Source organism: Gopherus flavomarginatus, chromosome 12 (assembly GCF_025201925.1).
Source record: "Gopherus flavomarginatus isolate rGopFla2 chromosome 12, rGopFla2.mat.asm, whole genome shotgun sequence".
Taxonomy (NCBI): Eukaryota; Metazoa; Chordata; order Testudines; family Testudinidae; genus Gopherus; species Gopherus flavomarginatus.
In genome coordinates, this window is record NC_066628.1 from 42,034,980 (window position 1) to 42,059,134 (window position 24,155).

Here is a 24,155-nt window from a genome sequence, read left to right on the forward strand (position 1 = left end):
TATGAAAGATGAGTCAGCTATTGAGCAGGCATTGTCTGTACTGATTTTTTAATCAAAACATTTTAATAACGAACTCCATGAACATGAAGTTATTATACCTTAAAATGCAGATGAGCTAATAAGATTAGTACAGATTGGTTAGCTGCCTTTTCAACATTCTGGTAGAAGAGTTTATTAAAGAACAGACTTTTAAAAGCCTAAAGTCAAATCCTGAGGATTTTATTCACCTTTATTCTGTCCTTACTGTAGCAAAATTTGACCGACTTTACTTCCCCTGAAAGCTGTGCTTGTTCTTGGTAACTATGGAAACAGAAATTCACAATCCATAAACTCAGCAATGCAAGCTTCCTGTGCTGGCCTTGTTATTAATTTATATTGTGCTAGTGCCCAGGAGGCCCCAGCTGAGATCAGGGTCCCTTTGTGCTAGTGCTATAGAGAATATAGTAGGAGAGTCCCTGCCCCAATGAGCATACAGTCTAAATAAACAAGACATACCCAGGGTAGGAGAAAGGAAGTATTATCTGCATTTTGCAGAGAGGGAGATGAGGCACAGAAACTATGAATTGTCCAGTCACATAGGAAGCCTATTACAGAGGCAGGATTTGAAGCCAGATCTCATTAGTGTCAGGCCACTGCCTTAACAACAAGATCATATTGTGAGGATGTTGTGTGCCATGGCCTGAGGAAACAAGAAAGTAGCTCTCTGTCTAAAGCATTCAGTGTTCATTTTGGATAAAAAGGATTGTATGTTCCTTCTGCCATTTACTTCATATGTCACTTTTTTCACCTTTTTTTTCAATAGGTAAGAGTGAGACACTAAGGACTGTCACTCAGACCTATACGATGCACATGTATGATAGTTCAGAGGCAAAGCAGTTAAAGAAAGCTGGTTGAGGAGAGCAAAATAGGAAAGCTTTAAAAGCAGTATGTTTAAAGAGGAATTTGGAGAAGGAAAGTAGCAATGTCTTTGGCACAAGAAGGAGGCCTTACATGGAATTTAAATGGGTCATAGATGCTGTACTAACTCTCTGCACAGGACTGAATTTTACACAATAGTGTAAAAAAGTGAACATTAATGAGGGGTTTTTTCTCACATCCCTGACTGCTATTAGTATCTAATTTGACCCTTTTAATTAAATTGGGAGGTCACTATGCTGAGACATTTGTGTCTGGAATGAAATCGTAATGCAGACACTGTTTTTATTTTTATTTAGATTTATAAGACAAAAAAAAATTAAAGCATGTCTCCTGGACTCTAAGCACCTTTGACATAATTTAAAAAATACGTTATTAGGAAAAGCATGTCTACATGTAAATCACACCCTTATTGACCCTTTAAATGCAGATACAGGAGATTTTTTAATAGCCTCCAGGGATATTTTGTGTTTGTGTGTTTTAAAAAAGATATACATTATTGTATCAAATGAAAAACAACAATAACTGATATTATCCATTAAGCTGTGTGCTGGGCATGAAACGAACTCCAGTGACGGCCTGCACCTTTTCAGTATAGGTGGTTCACTCCAGTCCTGGGCACTGAATTTAATGTCGCTCCAGGCATGAAAGGAAGGTTTTACTTAGAGAGCAAGGCATATCATTTAATGCTATTACTGTTAAAATCTCAGTCAGTTTCTGCCCAATTCTAATATTAGACCCAGTCATTTTGATTAGTTGCCAATAAATGCTTTTTAATTAAATTTATATTTAACAGTCACATGCGTCAGTGAGGCTGTGCGCTGACAGTGATGGAAGTGGGTGGATAGCACAATTGAATGTGACAAGAGAAGTGGATCCACTAAGGAAAGGAGACTACTGAATTCCAAGATAGAGACAGCAATCAAGGGAGCACGAGAGAACAGGAAAAATGAGACTTACAGTTTAGGAGCTCAGATTAAGATTTACTGTATATGGAATACATGTTTAGGTTTCTTCAGTTATGGATTATTCAGATTTCACTTCATTTTCCTGCTGCTCAACAATACAGAATGTGTTCTCTGCCTTTCAGCACCCCTTCCCCTCCATTTTGACAAGACTGATAGCTTTAACCAAAAGAAAATTTCAAATTCACCCCTGGAAATACTCTCAGAAACCACATTTTAAATTTCCATATATGAATATCACAGTTGCCAGCTTTCACGTGGTAAATAAGCACCCCGACTTTCATAATAAGCCAAAAATCAAGCTAATCCCATTTCAAAACAAGCCAGTCCCTAAGAACCCCAACCTTCTATGTGACTAGATCCCCCCAGCATGCAGTCTGGGACTGTGATGGGCCCACTGTGCACCTCTGACGCTCTCTCCCTCCTTGCCCCTGCTTGCTGGGAGCCAATCAAAAAAAAGAAGCAACAAGCTACAAGCCAGTTAAGCCAAAAACAAGCCCAATTTCTGCTTTTTTTCCACAGGTTTGACGTCTGATGAATATATATGCCAAAAGGGGTTGCATGTTTGTCCAATCAGAAACACAAACAGTAGTGTGTAACTTTCCTGACCAATCATAAAAAGTCATCTGCCATTTGAACAGCAAATATTGACCGCTTGCAATTCACAGACTTAAAGGAAAAATCACAAAAAATGTGACTGTGAATAGCACCAGGCCCAGATGAACCAATGCGCACTTGGTGCATTTTTACAGGTCCCCCTTTTCAGGGGAGAAAAACAAACACCACCCCACACACACACACACAAAACCAACTTGGGGCAAAGAAGGCGGAGGGGCATCACGTGGAGGGCCCCCGTCTGCACACTGTGGCAAGAGCCAAAGGGGTGGAGCAGGGAACTGGGCCAATTTGCAGGATAGGAAAAGCTGCAGGGTAAATGTGAGGTAGGTTCAATGTACAGCACATACCCCTGGGGCCTCCTACTCCCCTCCATGGGCAGGGAAGATGGGGGAGCCCTCAATTGCCATAGTGCACACAGCCCCAAAATTATTTAATTCAGCACAGAATAGCACATACATTTGAAGAAATCTCCCAGTATAGAGTGTGCCTTATAGCTGTTCTCAAGAGTTTAGCATAGGGCACTGCTAGCTACATGGTCCCAGAGAACCACAGTTGTCTCTGTGAGAGGCTGTTTCTGGTGTAGCTGTTGAGGGCCTGGAACTGGCAGCCTAAGGGAAATGCAAGCCTGTGGAGGGTGAGGAGCACTGATATGACATGGCCTTTGCAGCTTTCCCTGTGAAGGAGGCAGGTTTCTATGTTCCGCCAAAATCTGATGTTCTGGGTTGTAGCCACTTTTAGCTCCAGATGTTTCAGTCAGAAAAAAACTTTAGAAAAGGTATAGAAAAGTGCTGCTTACTATACTGTTATCGTACCTCCACTTGAAAGCTAGCTACGAAGCAGCTTCAGTACGAAGCAGAGTAAATTAAAACTACAAGATATAATTCTCAAACAACTGCTTTCTTAAATGCAGTTCCAGAAGGAAATATTAATTGCCAAATTGACCCAGCAAAACTCCATGTTTGTTCAGAATAAGCTGAGAATCTCTGGCTGTACGTTTCTCTCGGCTTTAAGTATTCTGCATCTGTCACGGTTCCTTCCCCACTCTGAATGTTAGGGTACAGATGTGGGGACCTTCATGGACACTTCTAAGCTTAATTACTAGCTTAGATCTGGTATCACTGCCACCATCCAGAATTTTCAGTGTCTGGATCACTCCCTGTGCCCCCAAAACTTTCCCCGCCCCTTGGATCTTAAAACAAGGAGACATTAACCATCCCCCCTCCTTTCTCCCACCAATTCCTGGTGAGTCCAGATCCAATCTCCTTGGATCTAAAAACAAGGAAAAATCAATCAGGTATTAAGAAAAAAAAGGCTTTTAATTAAATAAAAGAAAGGTAAAAATCATCTCTGTAAAATCAGGATGGAAAATACTTTACAGGGTAATCAGATTCATATAGCCCAGAGGAACCCCCTCTAGCCTTAGGTTCAAAGTTACAGCAAACAGAGGTAAAATCCTCTCAGCAAAAAGGAACATTTACAAATTGAGAAAACAAAAATAAGACTAACACGCCTTGCCTGGCTGTTACTTACAAGTTTGAAACATGAGAGACTGGTTCAGAAAGATTTGGAGAGCCTAGATTGATGTCTGGTCCCTCTTAGTCCCAAGAGCGAACAACCCCCAAACAAAGAGCACAAATTGTTCAATAAAATATGTGACAGCATCTGTCTGACATCATATATTTTACTGAACAATTTACTGGCAGAGTTTAGGTATACTACTCACCACCAGCTATCCACAGCTTTGATGGAAATATTACTATGCTCTTAGGCTCATCCTTCCCAGAACTGTGTGTTTTAAACTGGCAACTGTTTCACAAATACCTGGTATTTTAAAAGACAATGCAGGTTAAAGTATTGAAGGCAACCTAAAAATGCTTATATGATATACTTTACCCTCCTATTATAGCATGTTAATATTTGTTTTTTTTTCCTCTAAAGACTAAAGGCTTGTCTACACTACAGCTTAAGTCGATGTAACTTGCATCACTCAGGGATATGGAAAACCCCCTCCTCCCCCCAAGTGACGTAAGTTACATCAACGTAAAGCAGTGTCTACACTGCTGTATGTTGGCAGGAGATGCTTTCCTGCCAACATAGCATCCACCTCTTGTTGAGGTAGAGTAATTATGTCAGTGGGAGAGTGCTTTCTCGTCGACATAGCACATCTTCACCAGACGTGCTGCATCAGCGCTGCTGCTGCACTGTAGTGGAGACAAATCCCAAAAATAATAGTAATAATGCTTTGGACTTCACTGGCATCTTTCACCCCAGGACCTCATGGAAGTTACAGTCACTAACATAGGGCTTATCTTCACTCAGAGATAGTCCCAGTTCAGCAGTCAGTGGCCAGCAGCTGGTATAGCTGCACTGGTACTGGCACCTAATTGTAGCTACTGGAAGTACTCTGGATTTTCACTATGGTGGTAGAGCAGAAGCTGCCTCAGTGTGTATGTTTGTAATCAGCACACATTTACAATGGCATAAGGGTTGGGGTATTTTTAATTGCTAGTAGGATTTAATATTCATTAACCTGTTGTTAACAAATGCTTGAATTTCTTATGCCATGTACTTCAGAAGGAGAGCAACTCTGTTTGGCGACAGAAACAATATGGTAGTTAATTTACATTTTGCTCTTCCCTTAAAATATAGTCAGAATGTTTTATAGCAGTATTATTTTTAAGTACACTCGGCAAGCTCTGTTGACTTCAGCTATTTGTGTATAATTAGTTAGACAGATTTGATTGCCATCAGCTAAGCAAGAGAAGGTGTTTTATTGCTCAGATTCAGTGTAGTGTGTTTATTTCTGTCTTCCACCACTAAATTCCTGCTTGAATAAAAACGAATCTCAGCTGAGCTTTTCCCTTCTGATTTTAATAACCGATCAGAGCAATGAAGATTGTCTATGATCTTACAGTATGAAAAGCTTTTATCTGAAATTACCATATTAATATTTCATCACTAATAGAATTATATATTCTCTTCCAGTAGTTTTCCAGAGTTGTTTTTCAGAACATTAGGTTTATCACTGAAAGTTATACATTTCTCTAAAACTAAACCAGTATTTTATGAGGTGACATCTTTACCAATCTTTGAGATTCAGAGGGCCAAATTCAGTCCTTGAGTAGATGCATGCAACTCCCACTAACTGCTGAAGAACTTTAGTGCACATACTAATGTAGTCAAGAGTTTGGTCTAAATGTAGATTTCTTCATTTTGTAAGTTCGGAGAACAGAGGGCTGCTGCAATCTGTGATGACTAGCGTAATCACATATACTATTCAGATTATTAATATGTCACTAGATAAATCAGCTGGTTGAGCAATTCTATTAATATATTTCAATTTGCTGTTTTTGAGTACTTAACTTCAGCAAGCTATTCCCAGGCCAGTATTAGAGTAAAGTGAACTGGAGAACATTAGCTGTAACATTCATAATTTACAAATGGTAATAAAAGACTTCAAAATTTATCACTGTCAGATGGTCTAACAAATCCAGATCTCTCCCCCAATCCCACACCCCCAAAAAGGTTTTTTTTTATTGAGTTCATAGGTTTTGTATCTTTTTTTTATACCAATCTTTATCAACTATGCAGTAGTTGTTTAAGTGGCTGATAGGACGCGAATGAGATTGTTCTCTAACAACAGTTGGATCAAATTAATATCTTATCAATAATAATAGAAATGTCTGGCTACTAGAGACCTCGAGAAGTTGTCAAGTCCAGCCCTGCACAGAGGCAGGCCCAAGTAAACCTGGAGCATCCCTCACAGGTGTTTGTCCAACCTGTTCTTAAAAACCTTCAGTGATGGGGATTTCACAACTTCCTTTGGAAGCCTATTCTAGAGCTTAACAACATTTGTAATTAGAAATGGGAAAAATGAAATGGGAAGATATGTGAGACATGTTCGTGAGCCCTGACCATTAGAAGTAAGGAAAAAATATTTAGCCTGAAGCGCAGTTTCTAGGAACCGAAATATGTGGAGAGAAAAGCAAGCAGAAAAGCCATCCATACTGTAAGTTAACACAAGCTTCTGTTGATTTTATTTGACTGATTCCATCTCTGTTTTACTAAATCAACAACAAGAGAAGATCCAGTCCTTAGAATGGAATTTGATTTGTGGAAGATAGGAATGGAATGTCCCTTTAGCAGAGCATTATTCATAAGATGAAAACACATAGTTGTTTCTGGGGCGAGCCTTGAGAGAGCCTAAAGTATGGAGTGGCACACAAACACATTCATTTCTGAAAGGTATTTCTTTCTACCTCCGTTTTACAGTCAGTTCAGGCATTAGCAATAGCCAATACAATATGTATGGCTGAGAGCATCAAAAAATAAATGGCCAGTTCCCCAGGTATGCTGACCTCTGCTTGGCACACATGAGGAGACGGTACATCCTCAAGCTATGCCAGCTGGTACAGCCCTTAGGGGTCTTTTCTGCCAGCCCTGAGTCACCATAGCACATTTCACTATGGCTGTATGACTGGCGTGTCCCCATCGCTCATTAGTTATCAAGGTCCAGAACCAGGTTGCATTGAGCCATCAAATGGAATACCCAGCTCTTCTTCCCTTCCACCGTGCCAGAATGGCATAAAGGGAGAATGAGCAGGGACTGAGGATCTGATCCAAAGATTTTAATCTTGTTGACAAATGAATTTTGGATGCATAGGTCATGTTGAGAAGGTATAACAGCTGATAATAGCATGCATAGATATATCACATGCATTGGTGGATGTTGAGATGAGCTCTATTCAAAACCTCCTTTATGAAAAGAATTTGATGCTTAGGGCTCTATTTTCCAACACACATTAACAATACTTTTAGATCATGCATTTGGACAATTACTTAAGCATGTCTAGGCCCTGACCCAAAGCCCACTGAAGTCAATGAAGATTCTCACTGACTTCAGTGGGCTGTGGATCAGGGCCTTATTGATTTAGAGCTAGATTGTGAACATTTCAGTCTCAGTTGTGAGCAATTACTCCTGACGAGTCCTTTTGAATTCAGTGAGACTACTTTTTACAGTAACTGCTCACCAATGGGAGTAAGAGGTTCACCTTAACCCACAATCCAGCAAAGCACTTAAGCTCATGCTTAACTTTAAGCAGGTAAGTAGTCCGCCCTGTGGTCAAGTGAAGTCTAGACTGGGGCCTTTGTGAATAGTAAATTAAATTTGGCACCAAATAGTTTTATGCGCCACGTGGAAGTTGATGTGTCCAGATATGGGATTTGGAAGGTCTATAAATGTCCCCAAATTTGAAAATTGAGGGTAAAGCACTGAACATTGTGGACTGATCCAGCAAAGATCTTAAGCATGTGCTTAACTTTAAGCACATGAATACAGCAATTGACAGGTGGTACTAGGTTGGGGCCATTGCCTCTCTTTAGTTACTGAACACTAGAAGCATTCAGCAAATGATTAAATGAGTGTCCAGAATCCAGACTGTACGCAAACCACAAGGTAAGAAATAAAACAATATTCACACTCCAGTTAATGTTCATTGCATTTTATTTTTTATTTTAATTCTCATTCAGCAGTAGGCCATAGAAAGAACTCCACAAGCTCTGCATAAAAATCTTCTATCAGATTGTCAACGGGACTACTCATGTGCTTAAAGTTAAGCATGAGCTTAAGAACTCTCCTGGATGAAGCCAAAGTGTTCAGGGCCTTGCATCACTGAGCCCTTCAGTTTTCAAATGTAAGACCCTGTTTAGGACATCCAAATCCCATAACAGAACACAGACTTCCCCCCTATATACATAAGACTATTTTGTGCCTACGATGCTATTCACGAAGGCCCCAATCTAGACTTGACCACAGTGGAACTACTCACATGTTTAAAGTTGAGCATGTGCTTAAGTATTTTGCTGGATTGTGACTTAAACTCTGTGCCCCTTACTCCCATTGGGAAAATGTGTCAGAATATATGAAAAATGGGACTTCTTGGGCCTAGATCTGTTGTCTTTAGCCCTTACTTAGGCAAATAAGTGGCAGTTTTGCCTGAGCATAAACTGAATAAGAACTTAGTTTGGTATCCTACATGTACATCTGATCAGCAATTCTATTGCATCTCTATTTTGAAAATATTTTTTTAAATTTTTTTTGTTAATTTATTTGAAAAGAGCTGCATTATTTAGCTATTTTTAGCTCATGAGGACGGCCCCGTGAAACTAGGCACTTTTCTACATAAGGAAACACAATCAAAACCAAAGATGAAGTGTAGCATCTGTTCTTATCAGTTTAATTACTGAGGCAAAAATTACACCTTCTAGAAGACTCGACCTCCTATTCTGAAGAAGACTACTGCTATGAAGATGGATTCTACTGCTTCAAAAGAAAACCTTCGTACTCCTTTGGAGGTTCCAGGATAGACGAAGAAGATGATGGCTCCCTCGCTGATTCTACAGAAATCTTCAGCTACTGCTCGGACCACTGTTGCTTCACGGAACGCCCATGGGGAAACAGCCTCTAAGAAGATCCTCAGCTGTTCCAGGACATCGCAGATGAGCAGCATCAATGGGACAAGCAGCGCTTCCTCGAAGAAAACCCATGGAGATGCTGCTGCAGGGAGACTTGCACCTCAAGGACGACCTTCTGGGACATCACAGCCAGGACAAACATCATCTCGACTGCTTTTCATGAGAAGGATGCTACAAGGAAAACTTCTTCCATCTCCTCTATTTACCAGGATCCTGATGATGATGATTGTCCTACTGTACAAGAAGGTACCTCAGCAAGCAGGACCAGCCTCTCCTCAGAGACTGGCCTCTCCTTAGTGGGACCTCAACACCTCACTAGAGGCTTGCTCCATTGGACCTCTCTATACTACTCTCCCAGATCAAGTTGAACCATCTAGCAAGTCCACTGATATGACTGAAGCCCATCCAGCAGAGGGAGAAGAAAAGGAGAACGATTGCATCTACCTCCAGTATCCCCTCCCTGCGGACATCCTCCTCTGCCCCTTCTGCTATCTGGTCCGAGGATTCCAGTACCTTGACGGTCTCAGCAGACACCTCAAAAAAATCCATAGCAAACAGATCACCTTCCGGTGTGCCCTCTGTGACTTGCCTTTGAGACGCAGAAGAAATGTAAATTGCATCAAGTACCTGCAAAGGATTTCTCACACCAGAAGAGTCAGACTCTACCAGTCTGTGTTGCCAACACCCCGTCTCTGCTCTGAATGCAGAAACACCACATGCTTCAGCTCCGGCTGCACAAATACTCCGGCCACTGCATCTCAGCCAACTCCCCCAGAGCCACAGCACGAAAAAGTGATCCAACAATCTACTGAGGGAAGGACAACCCCTGTCCCCGGGATCATCCAACAAGATACTGCCATTGAAAGAGTATGTGTTGCCTCAAATATTCCTAAGCTGGACCCTGCCAAGAGTAGGACTGACACTTCCTTGCAGCTTATACAAGGCAACGCCATTTCCAGACAGCTAGTTCTTCCTCACAGAACAGCCAGCACGATGCCATTATCAGAAGGGTCAGTGCCCCCCACACAGGTAACTTCACAGGACCCTGTCCTCGGAAATGCTAGTGTCACTGCACAGCTACCCAGTGAGACCCAGACAGTGGAGGAGCTATTGCTGCTGGTAGGACCACACAATGGGACCTCACCCCTAAGCGGACCAGCATGGCCTCCAAAACCACCCAACGGGATCTTGCCCCAAGAAGGTCTCATACTACATCAAAGACACCTCCCCACACCCCACTCCAGACAGAACTCACACACAGAAGGACCAGCATCTCTCTGGAAACTCCCAAGCAAGACCGCATCCCTAAAATGGCCAGTATCGCTGCCTCAAAAACTGTCCTTCCTAAAAGGACAAGTGCCGCCCTAAAATCTGTAAGGGAAGACACTTCCCTCGTTCCAGAGATCACTCCTCAAGATCCAGTCAAACAGAATAATCAGCACAGGGAGGAAAATAGGCAACAGGCTAATCCCACAGCAATTTTCCAGTCTGAGCCTGTGGAAATTAAGCAATCAGAGAAGCAGCAGCACACAGTGAGGGCCGCCACACCATGGCAAGCTGCTTGGATAGAGGAGATGGGGAGGACAGCCTCCTTCGATGACTTTGACCTCTTTGTAAATGGACTCACTAAAGACCTGTCTGCAGAAATCGTATCTGGGAGGAAGGGAACTCAGGAGAACACACTGACTGTTCACAGAACTCCTGCGTGGAGACATCACCACCACCACCACCACAGGAGAGAAGCCAGGAGAAGGAACATCAGTCATTGGTACGACCCAGCAGCAGCTTCTAGGATCCAGAAGCTCTACTGGTCAAACGGCCCTATGGCTATGAGAGAGATCTTCCAACGGGTCCTCGTTTTACTGTGCAATCCCATCCGAGAGACTATTCTCATACTTCAAGGGTGTGTTTGACCATCTAGATCAGAACGACACGCCTAATTCTCAATTACAATTACTGAGGGACAGTCTCCACTCATTGATATATTTTGCTTTCCACAACTAACTCTCTGTGCAACTCTTCATGAGTGATGTACCTGAGTATTTGGATTCTAATATCGAAATTGTATTGTTAAATTTATTCTCCTAAATTTGGGTTATTTCTGTTTATGTACTCTATGTATCATATGACTTTTAAAAACAAACTCTGTATTTGTGGATCATCTGAGCACTATACCCAGATGTACAGACACTCTTTTCTCAACCTATGTAGTACATAATTTTTTTAACATTAGGTTTAATAAATGTTTTAAATCTCTCCTAGGTCTAATTTCTAATATGTCCTCTATCGAAACGATTCTGCTACAATGAGAGGTTCACTAAATCATAAAATAGGTCTTTTCCAACTGTAGGTGCCATTATGCTACTGTACTTATATTTGGAAACTTCAAATATATGTAACAAAAAATCAGCATAGTACTGCTTTTTGTTTGCTGCAAAGAAATTCATCTTTGAACTAAAATGTATTTTATTTTTTTTGAAAGAGGGAATTTGCAGCCACCCACAACCAAGATGTATTATTTATGCAATTCCACAAATGAATATAGCACTTTACAAAGCAAATAGGAAACGCATAAGAAGTATAAGACTCAGTGAGTTTATACTATGTAGGCCAGATTATTTAGGTTGCAGAACACAGTCCTGAGTGTTATCGAATGTCTTCAACTCCCATTAACAATTGGAAATGGAAGTGCTTAATGATTTTCAGTCATATATGGGGCAACAGTTCCGCCCAAGAGGGTGTGGAGATAGCACTGGTAAGTAGATCAGCTTATGAATGATTCCACATAACAAGTGGGTTTGAAGGAGGTGAACAATATATCCAGGGTCAATGGATGCAAAGGAAACAACTAACAAGACATGGGAGCTCTTTGCTAACAGCCAGAGCAATGAGAAATGGAAGCACAAAACTGAGAGCTGGTCAACCCTAGAAAATTGGGTTGGCATAATTACATTCCTCAGGAGTGTGAAAAATCCACACCCCTGAGTGGCGTAGTTAAGTACTCATGTAGGCAGCACCAGGTCAACAGAAGAATAGTCCATCACCCTAGCTACCACCTTTCCTGGACAGGGCCGGCTCCAGAAGTTTTGTCGCCCCAAGCAGCCAAAAAAAAATGCCACGATCACGATCTGCGGCAATTCAGCAGGAGGTCCTTTGCTCCAACCGAGAGTGAGAGACCCTCCGCCAAATAGCTGGATATGCTGCTCCTCTCCGAAGTGGCCGCCCCAAGCACCTGCTTGCTAAGCTGGTGCCTGGAGCCGGCCCTTCTCCTGGAGATAGATTACCTATGCTGATGGGAGAACTCTTCCTGGCAGTGTAGGTGGTGTCTGCACTGAAGTGCAGTAGTGACGCAGCTGCATCAGCGCTGTTGTAGCGTTTTAAGTGTAGACAAAGCCCTAAGAGTGGAGAAAAAAGATAAAGGGGGCAGTAACAACAGAGGAATCAGAAGAGTTTAAGGAGCTAAAAGGTGAAAAATAGGAAATGAAACTAGCAGTGTTGGGTTAAGAGGAGCTTTAACCTGATGCAGTAGAAGTCAGGAAGCCAAATTAGAATAGATTGCTATAGCAATAGCAAATGTCTCAAAAGCTTCTTTTACAAGTGACATGCAGCCATAAATAATGATAATTAATGCTCAAGTGCTCCCTTGTCAAGAATTTTCTTCATTAAAACTGTATGGTTTCTTTAAAATTTTGAATAAGTCACCTGCTTATAATTTTCATTTACAAGAATGTAATGAAACAGCTTGGTCAAACCCCCAGTGTATCAGACAAAATCCAGTTCTTGGACTTTGCATTCCTTTGCTGTAATCAAAAATATCATACTTATAAACAGCATTAAGACAGAAAGGTGGGTGGAGAGACTCTGCAAATTTGTGAAGTTCAATTTCTCTTCAATTTGCTTCTTATGCTTGGCTGACTAGAGATCTTAAAAATTCTGAATATTCTGTCATGAAGGCAACTGCTTGTATCTAAACAGATACTTCACTGACAGTGAAGAGGTTGTCACTGACATGAAGAGGTTGACATAGAGGACTTTAAAAAGTGTGAATGTAAATCAATCACTGACATTTCATCAGTGATTGTGCAGAAATTTTTTATCTAATGTTGGAGCAGGCATGTGGTGACATGCTTGCAGGAGTGATGAAGGGTCAGAGAAGGCAGAAGTACATAAAGGATGAAATCCTGGACTCACTGATTTCAGTGGGGGCCAAGATTTTTCCCTCAATATCACCAGGGCTATATCTTTTCTGGTTTTGTTTAGATCACACTAGTCCCAGAGAAAGATTGTCTCTCTCATAAACTTACTCTGATTTCAGAAAATGATTCTCCATATTTGAAAATAATAGTATAACTACAGTTTTAAGGAACTATGTAGAGAGGTTGGAATTTCATCCTTATTCCTCCTCACAAGCTATAATATGTATAATAAACTATTTTCAAAGAAAATGTGGAAGATTAATATGTACAAATTTTATATGTGTAATATGTATAAATTTTCAACCAATTTATAATATTCAGATGATCACAGAAGGATCTACTTCCTCTCACAATAGTTGAACGCCAGGGTAAATTCACTGACAACACGTTGATAACTTACTACAGCCTTCTCTTCCCCCCCCCACCCTCTTTATGGGAGTCAGATTCTGGAGGCTGACATGCATCAATAGCCCTCTATAGGGTTGTTTTTATTTTCCCCCATGAATAGTGTATGAAATCGTTTTTAGGTGTGGATTGTGAGGACTTATAGTAGATACAATGGGCATGGGTAGTGCCATATACAATTCCAAATCTCAGAGAGATTGCTAGTTAGAGCTGGTTGGAAAATATCCATCAGAACTTTTCTTCAGTTAAAGCTCTCGTAAATAGCACTGAGGTCACTGGGGCTGTTCAGCATATGCCAACTCAGGACTTCTCTTCACCAGTTCTGTAGTTTCTGCCCAGCCAGTGGCACACTTTGTTGCTTTTCAGTTGTGTTCTGTTGGTTGCATTTGGGCCTCAGATATGTCCAGAAGATCATTTACACCTGCAGCCTCAGTACACCCTTTGAAAGCAGTGCCTCTGCAGGTGCAAAGAACTCTTGTCCTGTCTGAGAACTAAAGGCTAGAGCTGGTTGAAAAAATTTTATAGCAAAATTCTGATTTGTCAAAACCAGAACTTTTAATGGAAACTTTTATTGTTTTTGTCAGGAAGGTTTCTCAGGTCCAGGATGACATTTCTGCAAACAGCGAGCGTTTGCACCCTCACCTGGGGTATGGGAGACCCAGGTTTAAGTCTCTGATCTGCCTGATTCAGAGCATGGCCTTGAACCTGCATTTCCCGTACCCAGGTGAGTGCCCAAAACATCATGCAGTAGAGTCATTCTCTTCGTCCACCCCCCAAAGAATAGTTATTTATACAAAGTGGATCAGCTCCAATAGGAGAGGTTGAGCAGCTTCCCATCCCAGATAGCTAAGCGGAAACACTGGAAGCCTTTGGAATGAAGGAATGGCAAAGCTAGAGATCTTGTTGGATTGCTGCCCTGGGTAGGCTTATGGGAGAAAGAAAGCTGGACATGTTAGGGGAAGGGTATCTAATGCCTGTGCTCTTGGGGTCTGCCTTGGTATGGACAATTTCTCAGACACTGTATGCCGTGTGCAATCCAGCAAGCTCACAGATAGTTCTGATGAGCTGCTTTTTGAGATACTGTGGGGCTTGAACAAAAACATTTTAACTCCTAGCTCACTAAGATTCCAGATGCCTTCCAAGTGAAAGCACACACAGAACAATATACATCCCTGTCTGTATGCCTTAAGTCTCCAAACGGTTGTTTCTAAGGTCTTTACACTTTGATTTATCTAAATTGTTATAAACTACTGCTCAAACGCAGGATCACCTTTGCATACTGACTTTTGCTACTTTCTCCAGCATTTTTCACTGTCTACTAAGAGTGTGATCCTGGCTTTAATCCACATCATCTATTGCTATGGCATTTTTTTCCTTAACTTTTCCTTTATCCATTGAATTTTCAAAGAGAAAAAGAGAAGTGTAGCACAGCACAGGTAAAAGTCTAGTTGAAAGGCTTTCCTGAAACATATCACCCACATCAACAGTCTTTCACACAGGATCACATTCAAAGTAAAACCCAAAGTTCTGTCTCAGAACTTCTAATAATTACCTATGGAGAAAAGAGCAGGTAGCTTAATTATTATATATAACAACTCCATCTTCTCAGAAGTTTTCTTTCTCTATGTTAAATGCTATAGCATTAAGTCCGTGACTCCCATTGACTAGTCACACATCTGAAAACTCCATGTAGCACTTTGTAAATTGTACTTAGCATGGAAACATCTATACCTTTTCTCTGAAGCTAGCTCTTAGTGTCTCACAAAGGTTTGCTAGTAAATTTCCAAGGAGTTACATTCAGGATTGTAAAGGCCACAAAAAACCTGATTCTGCTCAGCTTCCCGCCTGGTGGAGTCATTTACACCTATGCAAAGTAGGTGTCAAACATTAGCAAATCAGAGTGGTTGTTTTTACACCTTCTTTGCCTAGGTGTGAATGATAACACAAAATTCAAGCCTGTTAGGAATCAGACCCTAAAATTCTACCAGACTATCAGTTTACTTGTGAATAAGACTAATAATGATTAAGGTTTTAGCTACTGGTAATGCTTTTGTGACATAGCTTTTTTTTTAATATAATGCAGTAATACTTATGTCCAATGAAGCTTAATGGTTTTAAACTAACAGGCTTTTGAAAGTAATATTTGTATGCCCTGATTGAAGGCTATAGTATTCTAATTATTACCATACCAAAATGTAATTTCATGGTGTCTTCCAAGCTTTGAGAGTAATTTTATTTCTTTATTTCACCTTAGGCTTACCTTATGGATGGGAAGAAGCTTACACAGCAGATGGAATCAAGTACTTTATCAAGTGAGTACTGGCATCAAAGTTATGTAAGCGGTTTCTATCACATCTGGAGGATGACAGGGAGAGATTCAGTTAATCGGGGTAAAAAGATCTAAACTTTCTAGGAGGAACATTAAAATCAGTAACATGACCAGAAACATCATCTGTCTTATAAACAGCTTGTTAGTGACATCATTTATAGACTTTTTTAGGGACAAACTTATATAATGAGACTGGGCTTTTCAAAGAATTCCAAGGGAATTAGGTACCCAAATCCTATTGAAATTCACTGGTAGTCAGGTGACTAACTTCCAACCTCATCTTGCTTTGGTTACTTCAAAAGTCTTTGATCCTTTCAATGCTGCAAATAGGGATGGGAAAATCCCAACCCCTAAAAAGTTCATAGGCCCGAACATTCAAATGCTAAAATGAAAAAATCAGTGTTAAAACTGGTTGGGAGCCTCAGTGCTGGGGAAACATCAGACAGTACTCAGTTATTTGGGAGCTGTAGCTCTGGCTCCGACCCTAGGAGCTGTTTCCATAGTAACACACAAACCTTAGGGCTCTCTAGATGCACTGACACCTTTGTTGAATCTGGGAGATGGCACCTGTGCCCCATACATTACTTAAGCAAAACCTCAGAATCCTTTGCACTGTCTGCAGTTTTTCCTGGGCAGCCAGATAGACAACTCAGGGACACAGCTTGGTGTCTGTGCATCATTTTATTCTATTCTGAGTAGATAGTATCTGAGCACCTCCCAGTAATACATTTTTTCATCTCTTTTTATAGTTTCCTTTTTAGCGTTTCTTTTTTCCCCTCTCCCCTCCCTTTTTGCTCTTTTTGTCTTTCTTTATCATCTTGTCCTCTGTCATCTATGCATATTGGCACCCATCACAGTTTCTATAGGGCCAGAAAGCTTTGCACATGCAGAAAGCAGAGGAAAATGAATAGGATGCTAATCAGTTTCCTTCTGCAGTCTCTTTTATGTGTAAAGGCTTCAATCCGCTGTGTAGACCAGTCAGTTACCTTCTGTATTGTGTACTTCATCAAGAACTGGCTGTGAAGGAGTACTGGCTAGCTTGGTACAAAACTAATCAGTTTTTCTTTGTATCCAGACAAGTGTTAAAGAGCCTAGATGCTGACAGACACTGACTAAACCTAATCAAATTCCATCTGCAATCTTTTCACCCAGAAAACTGCACAAGGAAAAGGACTAACATGGTAGTTTCTCTTTGTAACTAGTCCCAGCAGAATGTCTTTTACCATGTGATTACCCTCTGTAGCTGCCCAGGCTATATCTAAAACCATTCCTGTTGTGTCAGAAAGTCATGTTCTTGTTTTGTAGAAAATGGACTTCGTAGCCAGCTTTGTATCTGGAATTAAATTGTTCTGTTATTGTAATGGATTGAAGGAGCAGAGTGGTAGGCATTTCATCATAATTATAAAGTAAACAAGAGACTCCCAAGTTTCCTGCCATTGATTTAAAAGAGAAGTTATTACTTGCTAAGCTTTCCACTTAAGATGTTAATCATAGGGTCACTAACTTAAAATCACAGAGTTCTGACAAGTCAAATTTTCACTGCCTTTAGGTTAGCCTACCCTTACTCAGTGAATATTGCCATTGAAATTGGGCCTGTTACCAAGATCTTTTGTCATATTCTTTGTGCATTTCAGTGCTTGTCAATGCAAATATTTTAGCTATATTAAAAACTTCTGCTGTCAGTATGCATCTCGAGTATTTTAAGCCAAAGAAAAATAAATAATCTGATTCAATTTCTGTTATTTTAAGAAAAATACATATATGGCTATCTCCTCACTGTCATAATCTGCTCGGTATATAGTATAACTACCATTGTCTCAACAGCCAGGGTGCTTGTCATCTCTGTTGCATTAGTGTTAGCAAAGAAGAGAGGAGATTGGAAAAAAAAACCTGTGCTCCTGGTGATTACTGGTTAGTTAAATCTATTCATTATGTTAGTCAATAATGCATCATCATTTCAGCGTGTGCAGTATAGCGTAGATGTTATAATAGCAAACAAACTTGTGTCACCAAAAATAAGATTAAGGAAAAATCTGTGTGGCCAAACGTCACCTGCAGTTGAATGAATTTTCTGACAACCCTCCTAAGACTAGAGGAGAGGTGACATTGAGATGAAACAATAAAACGTGGTATAAATTACTATGACAAGGTCTACAAAGCTTTAAAAGTAATCACCCTCAGGAGGGAGACTAGAAAATACAAAGCACTGAGATCAGGCCCTTTTTGTCATGTGCTCTTGGGTTTTTCTTAATTACAGGATTTCCTTCATAATTTTTTTCTGAAAGATTAAAAGAAAAAAGTCAGTAGTGCAAGTTCATTATTTTCAACAAGTGAGGGAAAGGTGAAAATATCTTTAAACTTAAGGCGAAAGCATCCAGTATGATACATATACACATGCATGGCACAGATAAAGAATCACAAAATACCTTATAGATCTAGGATACCAGCATGATTATAAACCATCTGAACCTGAGCCAAAGCCCATCAATGTTAATGGAAAGTTGTCCACTGATGTTAAAGTGGGCTTTGGATCAGGACCCCTCTATCTTGTTGTTTGTACCCTAATATATAAAGGTCTGCTTTTTGCTGTGAAAGATCATGGCTGATTATTTAAGACCTACCTGCCTGTCAGCAGGGGTTTGTGAGTTTGATTTATGTTTGCAAAGTGTCTGAGATCCTTTGGTGGAAGACACTAGCAAGCAAAGTTAGCATTATTATGAAACAGTTGAGTTAATGTTGTTATGTTGAGTCTGAATGAGAACTTAGCATCCAAACTGAGCACCCTGCACTCTGTTAGACTTCGGATCCAGTTTTAGATGCAAACTTTATATCCTCAGGCCCGTCTCTAGTAGCTATTTATTTAGTTAATATCAGGTATCCCTTACACCTTTATTTTCATTATTCTCTAAATGCTGTAGAGAGCAATGTGTGATATGCTGCTTGTGTCTATGAATATTTTATTGTTGACCTACCTGAGTTAAGGTCTGATCCTGCTTCTGTTGAAGTTAATAGACAGAGTTTCATTGATTTTAATGGAAGCAACATTGACCCCCAAAAGTAAATACTCAGTTTTATCTGTTCACTACCTGCACAAAGTGAGATACTGATGCATATAATTTGGGGTTAAGGCAAAGAAACCTTAGGTTGAGTGAAGGTCCCTAGGTATCAGAATAAGATACCTAGGGACCTTCCCCTTGCCTAGACGAGTCTCTGTGTAATGAGTTAAGATGGCTCTCAGGCTCCTGTGTGTTGCTGGAATGGCACAGAGCAGCCTTATCACGAAACAGGATCCAGTTCACCATCTTTTATACTAGAATGGTCTTGAAAATTTAATTGTAACTTCTGACGGAATTCAAATGGGCAGTGAAATGAACATAAAGTTTCTTGATATCCTGAGAGTAGCTAGACATATATTTTTCATGTAAATCGTTCCTATTCATTCACATTTTGGTTCTGTACCTGTTCTTTTATAGGACAAGCAAATTGCTCTTAATCCTGACCCAAATGAGAAGATACTGTATATCTGCAAAATGCTAAGTACTCTGGTCCTGATCCAGCTGAGCACTTAGGCATGTGGTTAACGTTAAGCCCAAGAGTAGGCCCATTGTATAATGGAACTGTTCATGTGCCTAAAGTTAAGTACATACTTAAGTGCTCTGCTGGGTCAGGGCCAGAGTGCTTAGTACCTGACAGGATCAAGCCCAGTATTCTTACTATATTCGTCATACTGGGATAGAATCCATATATTTACTGTGCAAAGCATAGTGGCCCCACCTGTGCAACCCTTATTCGTGGTAATTACCACTTACTCATTCTGCACCCCCACTGACAACCAGTATGAGTAAATGTTCCCCAATCTGAGTGAGAGTTGCACAGTTCAGACTGACGCTTTTGAACCGGTACTGTGGACACACTGGACTCAAATCCCAAACACACTCGAAGCCAGCTTTAGTTGGACTTAGACTTGCAATTTCCTATCCATTGCATTTTGTTCATATTTGTCAACTTTTCACTGAAGCTAGATGGAAATTTATTGTTCTATCTAAGCCTGTCAAGGCTGCTGTTCACATATGAACCATGTTATCTAGAAAAGGGCATATGCTGGCAAGTTGTTGTATTTCCCTTGCCTTCCTGATCTAATCAGCTGAGATGCCTCCTTGTGATTGGAAAGATCAGTAGAAACCTTTCCACTTGATTTCTCAGTGAGTGAGAGCAAGATTATGTTTTAGCTGAATTCTCTGATCCTACTGGAAGAAACTAGGAAAAGCAAACAGTTTAGTGTGTGTGTGTGTGTGTGTGTGTGTGTGACTTTGACAGGAAGTGATTTAATTTGACAGGAAGTGATTTAAGTTAGCATATTATTCTTCCATCAGGTGGGTGAAACACAGCTGTGTTAATATTAAGGGCTCATTCACAGAGCAACATTATCTTGCCTCTTACCAGTTAGAAGAACAGTCAGCTAAAATTTTGGTTGATGTCCATTCAGTACATTAAGTTAATAATCTGGCAAATTGTTCAATTCCTATGAGTGATTAGGCACATGTTATTTTGCTTGTGGAGAGGACTTCCACAAAGGCACATAAGAGATGAAGAGGGTGGTGAGTGAGGCCTCTGCAGTGGGGTGAAAATGATTTTCCCCTGGGCCATTGTGGAAGTTATATGTAAAGTAGTGTATTTAAGTTTCTGTGCCAGCCAGAAAAAGCAGGAACTTTTTTTTTTAACTTACTACTACATTGTCCTTAATTCATCGCTGGTGCCTGCAGCTAGAGATATTAGGGCTGACACAGTATTCTCATAGTGATTCAGAACATACCATATATGCTGCAGCACTCAAGTTCTGCTTGAGCCCTTGTGTTTAATATGCTGATTATTTCCAGATGTAAGTTACGCAGGAGATGTATACCAAGGAATGTGATGAAGAAATAACTTAGGAAATTAAAACAAGTAGTGTTTTCCAATACAATTTTACAGATGCTGCAGTTTCCACAAATAAAACCGATAAAGTAAAAGACTCATTTTTGTGGAGATGTATGCACATTGAATTTTACATGAAACATTGAAAATAGGGTATTGCCACTTTTGGCCTATACAAGAATTGGTTGGTTTGCTCAGTCGGTCAGGCTGAATCAAGGTTCTGTTCTATGTAAATCTGAGGTCCTTGCTCCACTTGCTACAGTCTTGTTACCCTGCATTTATACCAGTGTGACTGAAAGCCGAACTGGGGCCTAAAGAAATGACAAGAGCTGTAGCAGTTGGCAAAATCCATGGTTGCTTAAATATCTGTAATAGCAACAAAATGACTGGTCTCACACAGCAGAAGAAATGTCACATTTTACTGTTCATCTAATTTCTTTTCATTTGGGTTCTGTGACCAGTAGAAAGTCACAAATGCAGCTTCTCGTTTATCTTGCTGCCTCAGTGGAATGCTGGACCTGCTGAATATGCTTGAGAGGATTCTATTGAGAGCTGCACTTTGAAGTTAAACTTTTGCTGACGTGGTAATAAGGTGCAGATCAGTAGAGGATGAACCTCCTGTGGCTGGAGTTCAGCAGAGAAAAAGCCTCAGATGTTCTGCTGCTTTCCACACCATCCTCATTGGTTGAGTGTGCAAATTTGGGCTGGAAATCTCACAAGAACAGGCTTTCTCGTGAGGTTTTCCACACTTCCCATCCTTATCTAGAAATCAACAATGGCAGCTGTTTCTTAGTACAGTCCTTACCCAGGATGCTAGGGCCTCTGGATTTCTGTCATCACAACCCCCTGTAGCATATCCCAGACTCCATTGTCCACATCGGCCTTTGCAAGATTAGCATAAAGACACCCTCCTTGATATGCAGCAAAGAATCCTGTGGCACCTTATAGACTAACAAACGTTTTGGAGCATGAGCTTTCGTGGGTGAATTCACCCACGAAAGCACATACTCCAAAACGTCTGTTAGTCTATAAGGTGCCACAGGATTCTTTGCTGCTTTTACAGATCCAGACTAACACGGCTACCCCTTTGATACTTGCCTCCTTGATATGTGAAGTGAAAGAGTGCAAAGTTCCCGGGCATAACCACTGTCTGAAATCTCTCACTCTCAAGAGCTCTCCCCACTCCTGAGATTAAAGTGGTGCAACGGTTCTTGCTCCAGATGTAATTGGATATTGTTTCTTGTGGACAAAGTTAGACTTTGCTTACACCATTGGCTCCAAGGAGCTTGCACGGAGCGCAAGCCTGCCCAAAACTGGCTCTTTGCAGGACAGCCTTATAAGAGAAGGGTGAATCCCTTTGTGTAAAGTCAATTTGAAAGTTAACTATTCACAGCAAGAAGCAAGTGCCACAGAAGTCCCCTACCTCTAACAAAGTGTGATACAAATTTCCAGAAGAGCTTACGTAAGGTTAAAAGGTATCCTTTTCTAGAAGGAACATACCCAGAGGTGCTTCTAATCAGCTGATCCTGTTCAGTAGGATTTAATCTAATTGTTGTATGTTCAAATAGGGATTATGTTTGGTACTTAGAGCACTAGCACTAATTCTGTAGCCCTCTTGTACTGTTTGGCTGTGAATTTCAATCCTTTCTTTCTCTTTGGTATTTAGAACAGCTTAAGTCCTGAGGTACTCGGAACTATTTTACCACTCCAGTGGGTACAACCAGGCATTGAAACGTGGTTTGGTTGTCATGACAGTTGTAATTTCCCAAATGTTGCCACATGTAAACTCACCTTAAATTTGAATTCCGTCATCTTCTTAACATATTGTTAAGCTGTGAAGTGAACAAAAACTGCAATGACTACGTTTGAATTAATTAAGATTTTACAGTTTGCTAAAGATAATTATTTTTAATTAATAAGCTGCTTCACATGCAAGGTACTTTATTGGGCTGTCAGGTAGTTGGGACTCTTAATTCTATTTCTTGTGGATCTCATGCAATAAACGCATTCCAGGACAGAAGCTGAATATCACATAAGATTGAGGTAGCTTGCTGTGAAATTTCTATAAATATCTTTGAAGGGGAGTGAAACAGTATGAAGTGCATGAGAAATCAGAGTTTAAAAGAAGTAAACCAGCTGGTTTCTGTTACATACTACAGTGAAACCCAGTTATATGAATAACTGACATGAATAAAACATTTACATGGATGCATTTTTGTATACATGTCATTGAGAGTTAGAGCTTAATCTCCACCATTAGGGCACTTTAGTGCCTCGTTTATTCATTTTTGATCAGCCACGTTGTTAAGCATCCAATGGTCAAGCACTGGCAAGCATGGAGAAATTACCTTTCAAACTGCAGTAGTGCCTCATGATTGGAGCTGAAGCTGTTATGGGCAGTAAGGCCAAGTCTGTGAGGTATGTGGTTGCCGGGAAAAGTTCAGAAGTGATATAAATGGTGCTGTGGGTTACACACTAGTACGCTGGTGGAAAAAGTGAGGATAATTTGCACTGACTTGACTTTCAGGGGTATAAAATGAATATAAATCCTACCAATGGAGTGGTGAGTGGGGATCAGATAGAGTCCCTGACATACGTGGGTGTGCCTCCAACTGATGTCAGTGAGGACTGAACTTGGTCTCAAGAAGGTCTGAAGTTATATGATGCAACTTAAAGTAATGTGAAGGGAAAGTTGAATTTTATCTCTTACTGTCCTGCTACAATCAACAAGTCATGTAAGCGGCACTCATTTTTCATAACCACTGGTACAGATGGCACTGCTTTGCCTCTTACACTCATTTTCTAACCAATTTAACCTGATATGTAAGCAATGGTGTAACCTACATCCATGAAGTTGGTCCAGGGGTTTCTGAAAAGTTTTACCAACTTACTCTAGGTGACGCTTAGTTGATGCTTTGGCCCATGTGTCTTAGCAGCCAAGAGCACTTCAGGAGCATTTAGGAGTTTCCTACATAACAGAATACAGAATTGGGTATTGAAAACCCTTTTCCCTTCTATATGATTAGATCCATATTTCTCCTCTCAGTGCTGCGGAAGGAGAAGGGAATGGCCTTTACTTCCCAACTTATAAAGATTCAGAGATCTCTAAGGCATGTAGACACTGGCATTTTTAAAAGCAATCCCATAAGAAGTTTCCAGTCTGGCTGGCACATACGTAAAACCGTTCTAAATACCTTCTCTTTTTTTTCTGAATTCATGGCATATCTTCAGATCTTCTGGTACTTAGGAGAAGATGTTTTGGGCTTTTAAAAATTGTGCCTGTCATCTGCCGTTTACGGTGTATGGTGAATTGATCACCTGCAGAGAGGAGATGGCATC

At 40.5% G+C, this 24,155-nt stretch overlaps 1 protein-coding gene across 10 annotated transcripts in view; it reads left to right on the forward strand.

The window, feature by feature from the left end:
* Window positions 1-24,155, forward strand: part of STXBP4 (syntaxin binding protein 4) — a 134,444-nt gene that overhangs the window by 91,302 nt on the left and 18,987 nt on the right. For 8 of the 10 annotated variants that reach the window (XR_007768873.1, XM_050920106.1, XM_050920105.1 and 5 more), the window contains one exon: window positions 15,828-15,885. Coding sequence is in view for 9 of the 10 variants with exons in the window: in XM_050920106.1 (XP_050776063.1) it covers window positions 15,828-15,885 (58 nt within the window). In the remaining variant the exon portion in view is untranslated. Of the gene's footprint in view, window positions 1-14,157; window positions 14,175-15,827; window positions 15,886-16,977; window positions 17,541-24,155 lie in introns of those variants that run through there. The other 2 variants (XM_050920110.1, XM_050920111.1) reach the window with 2 other exon arrangements.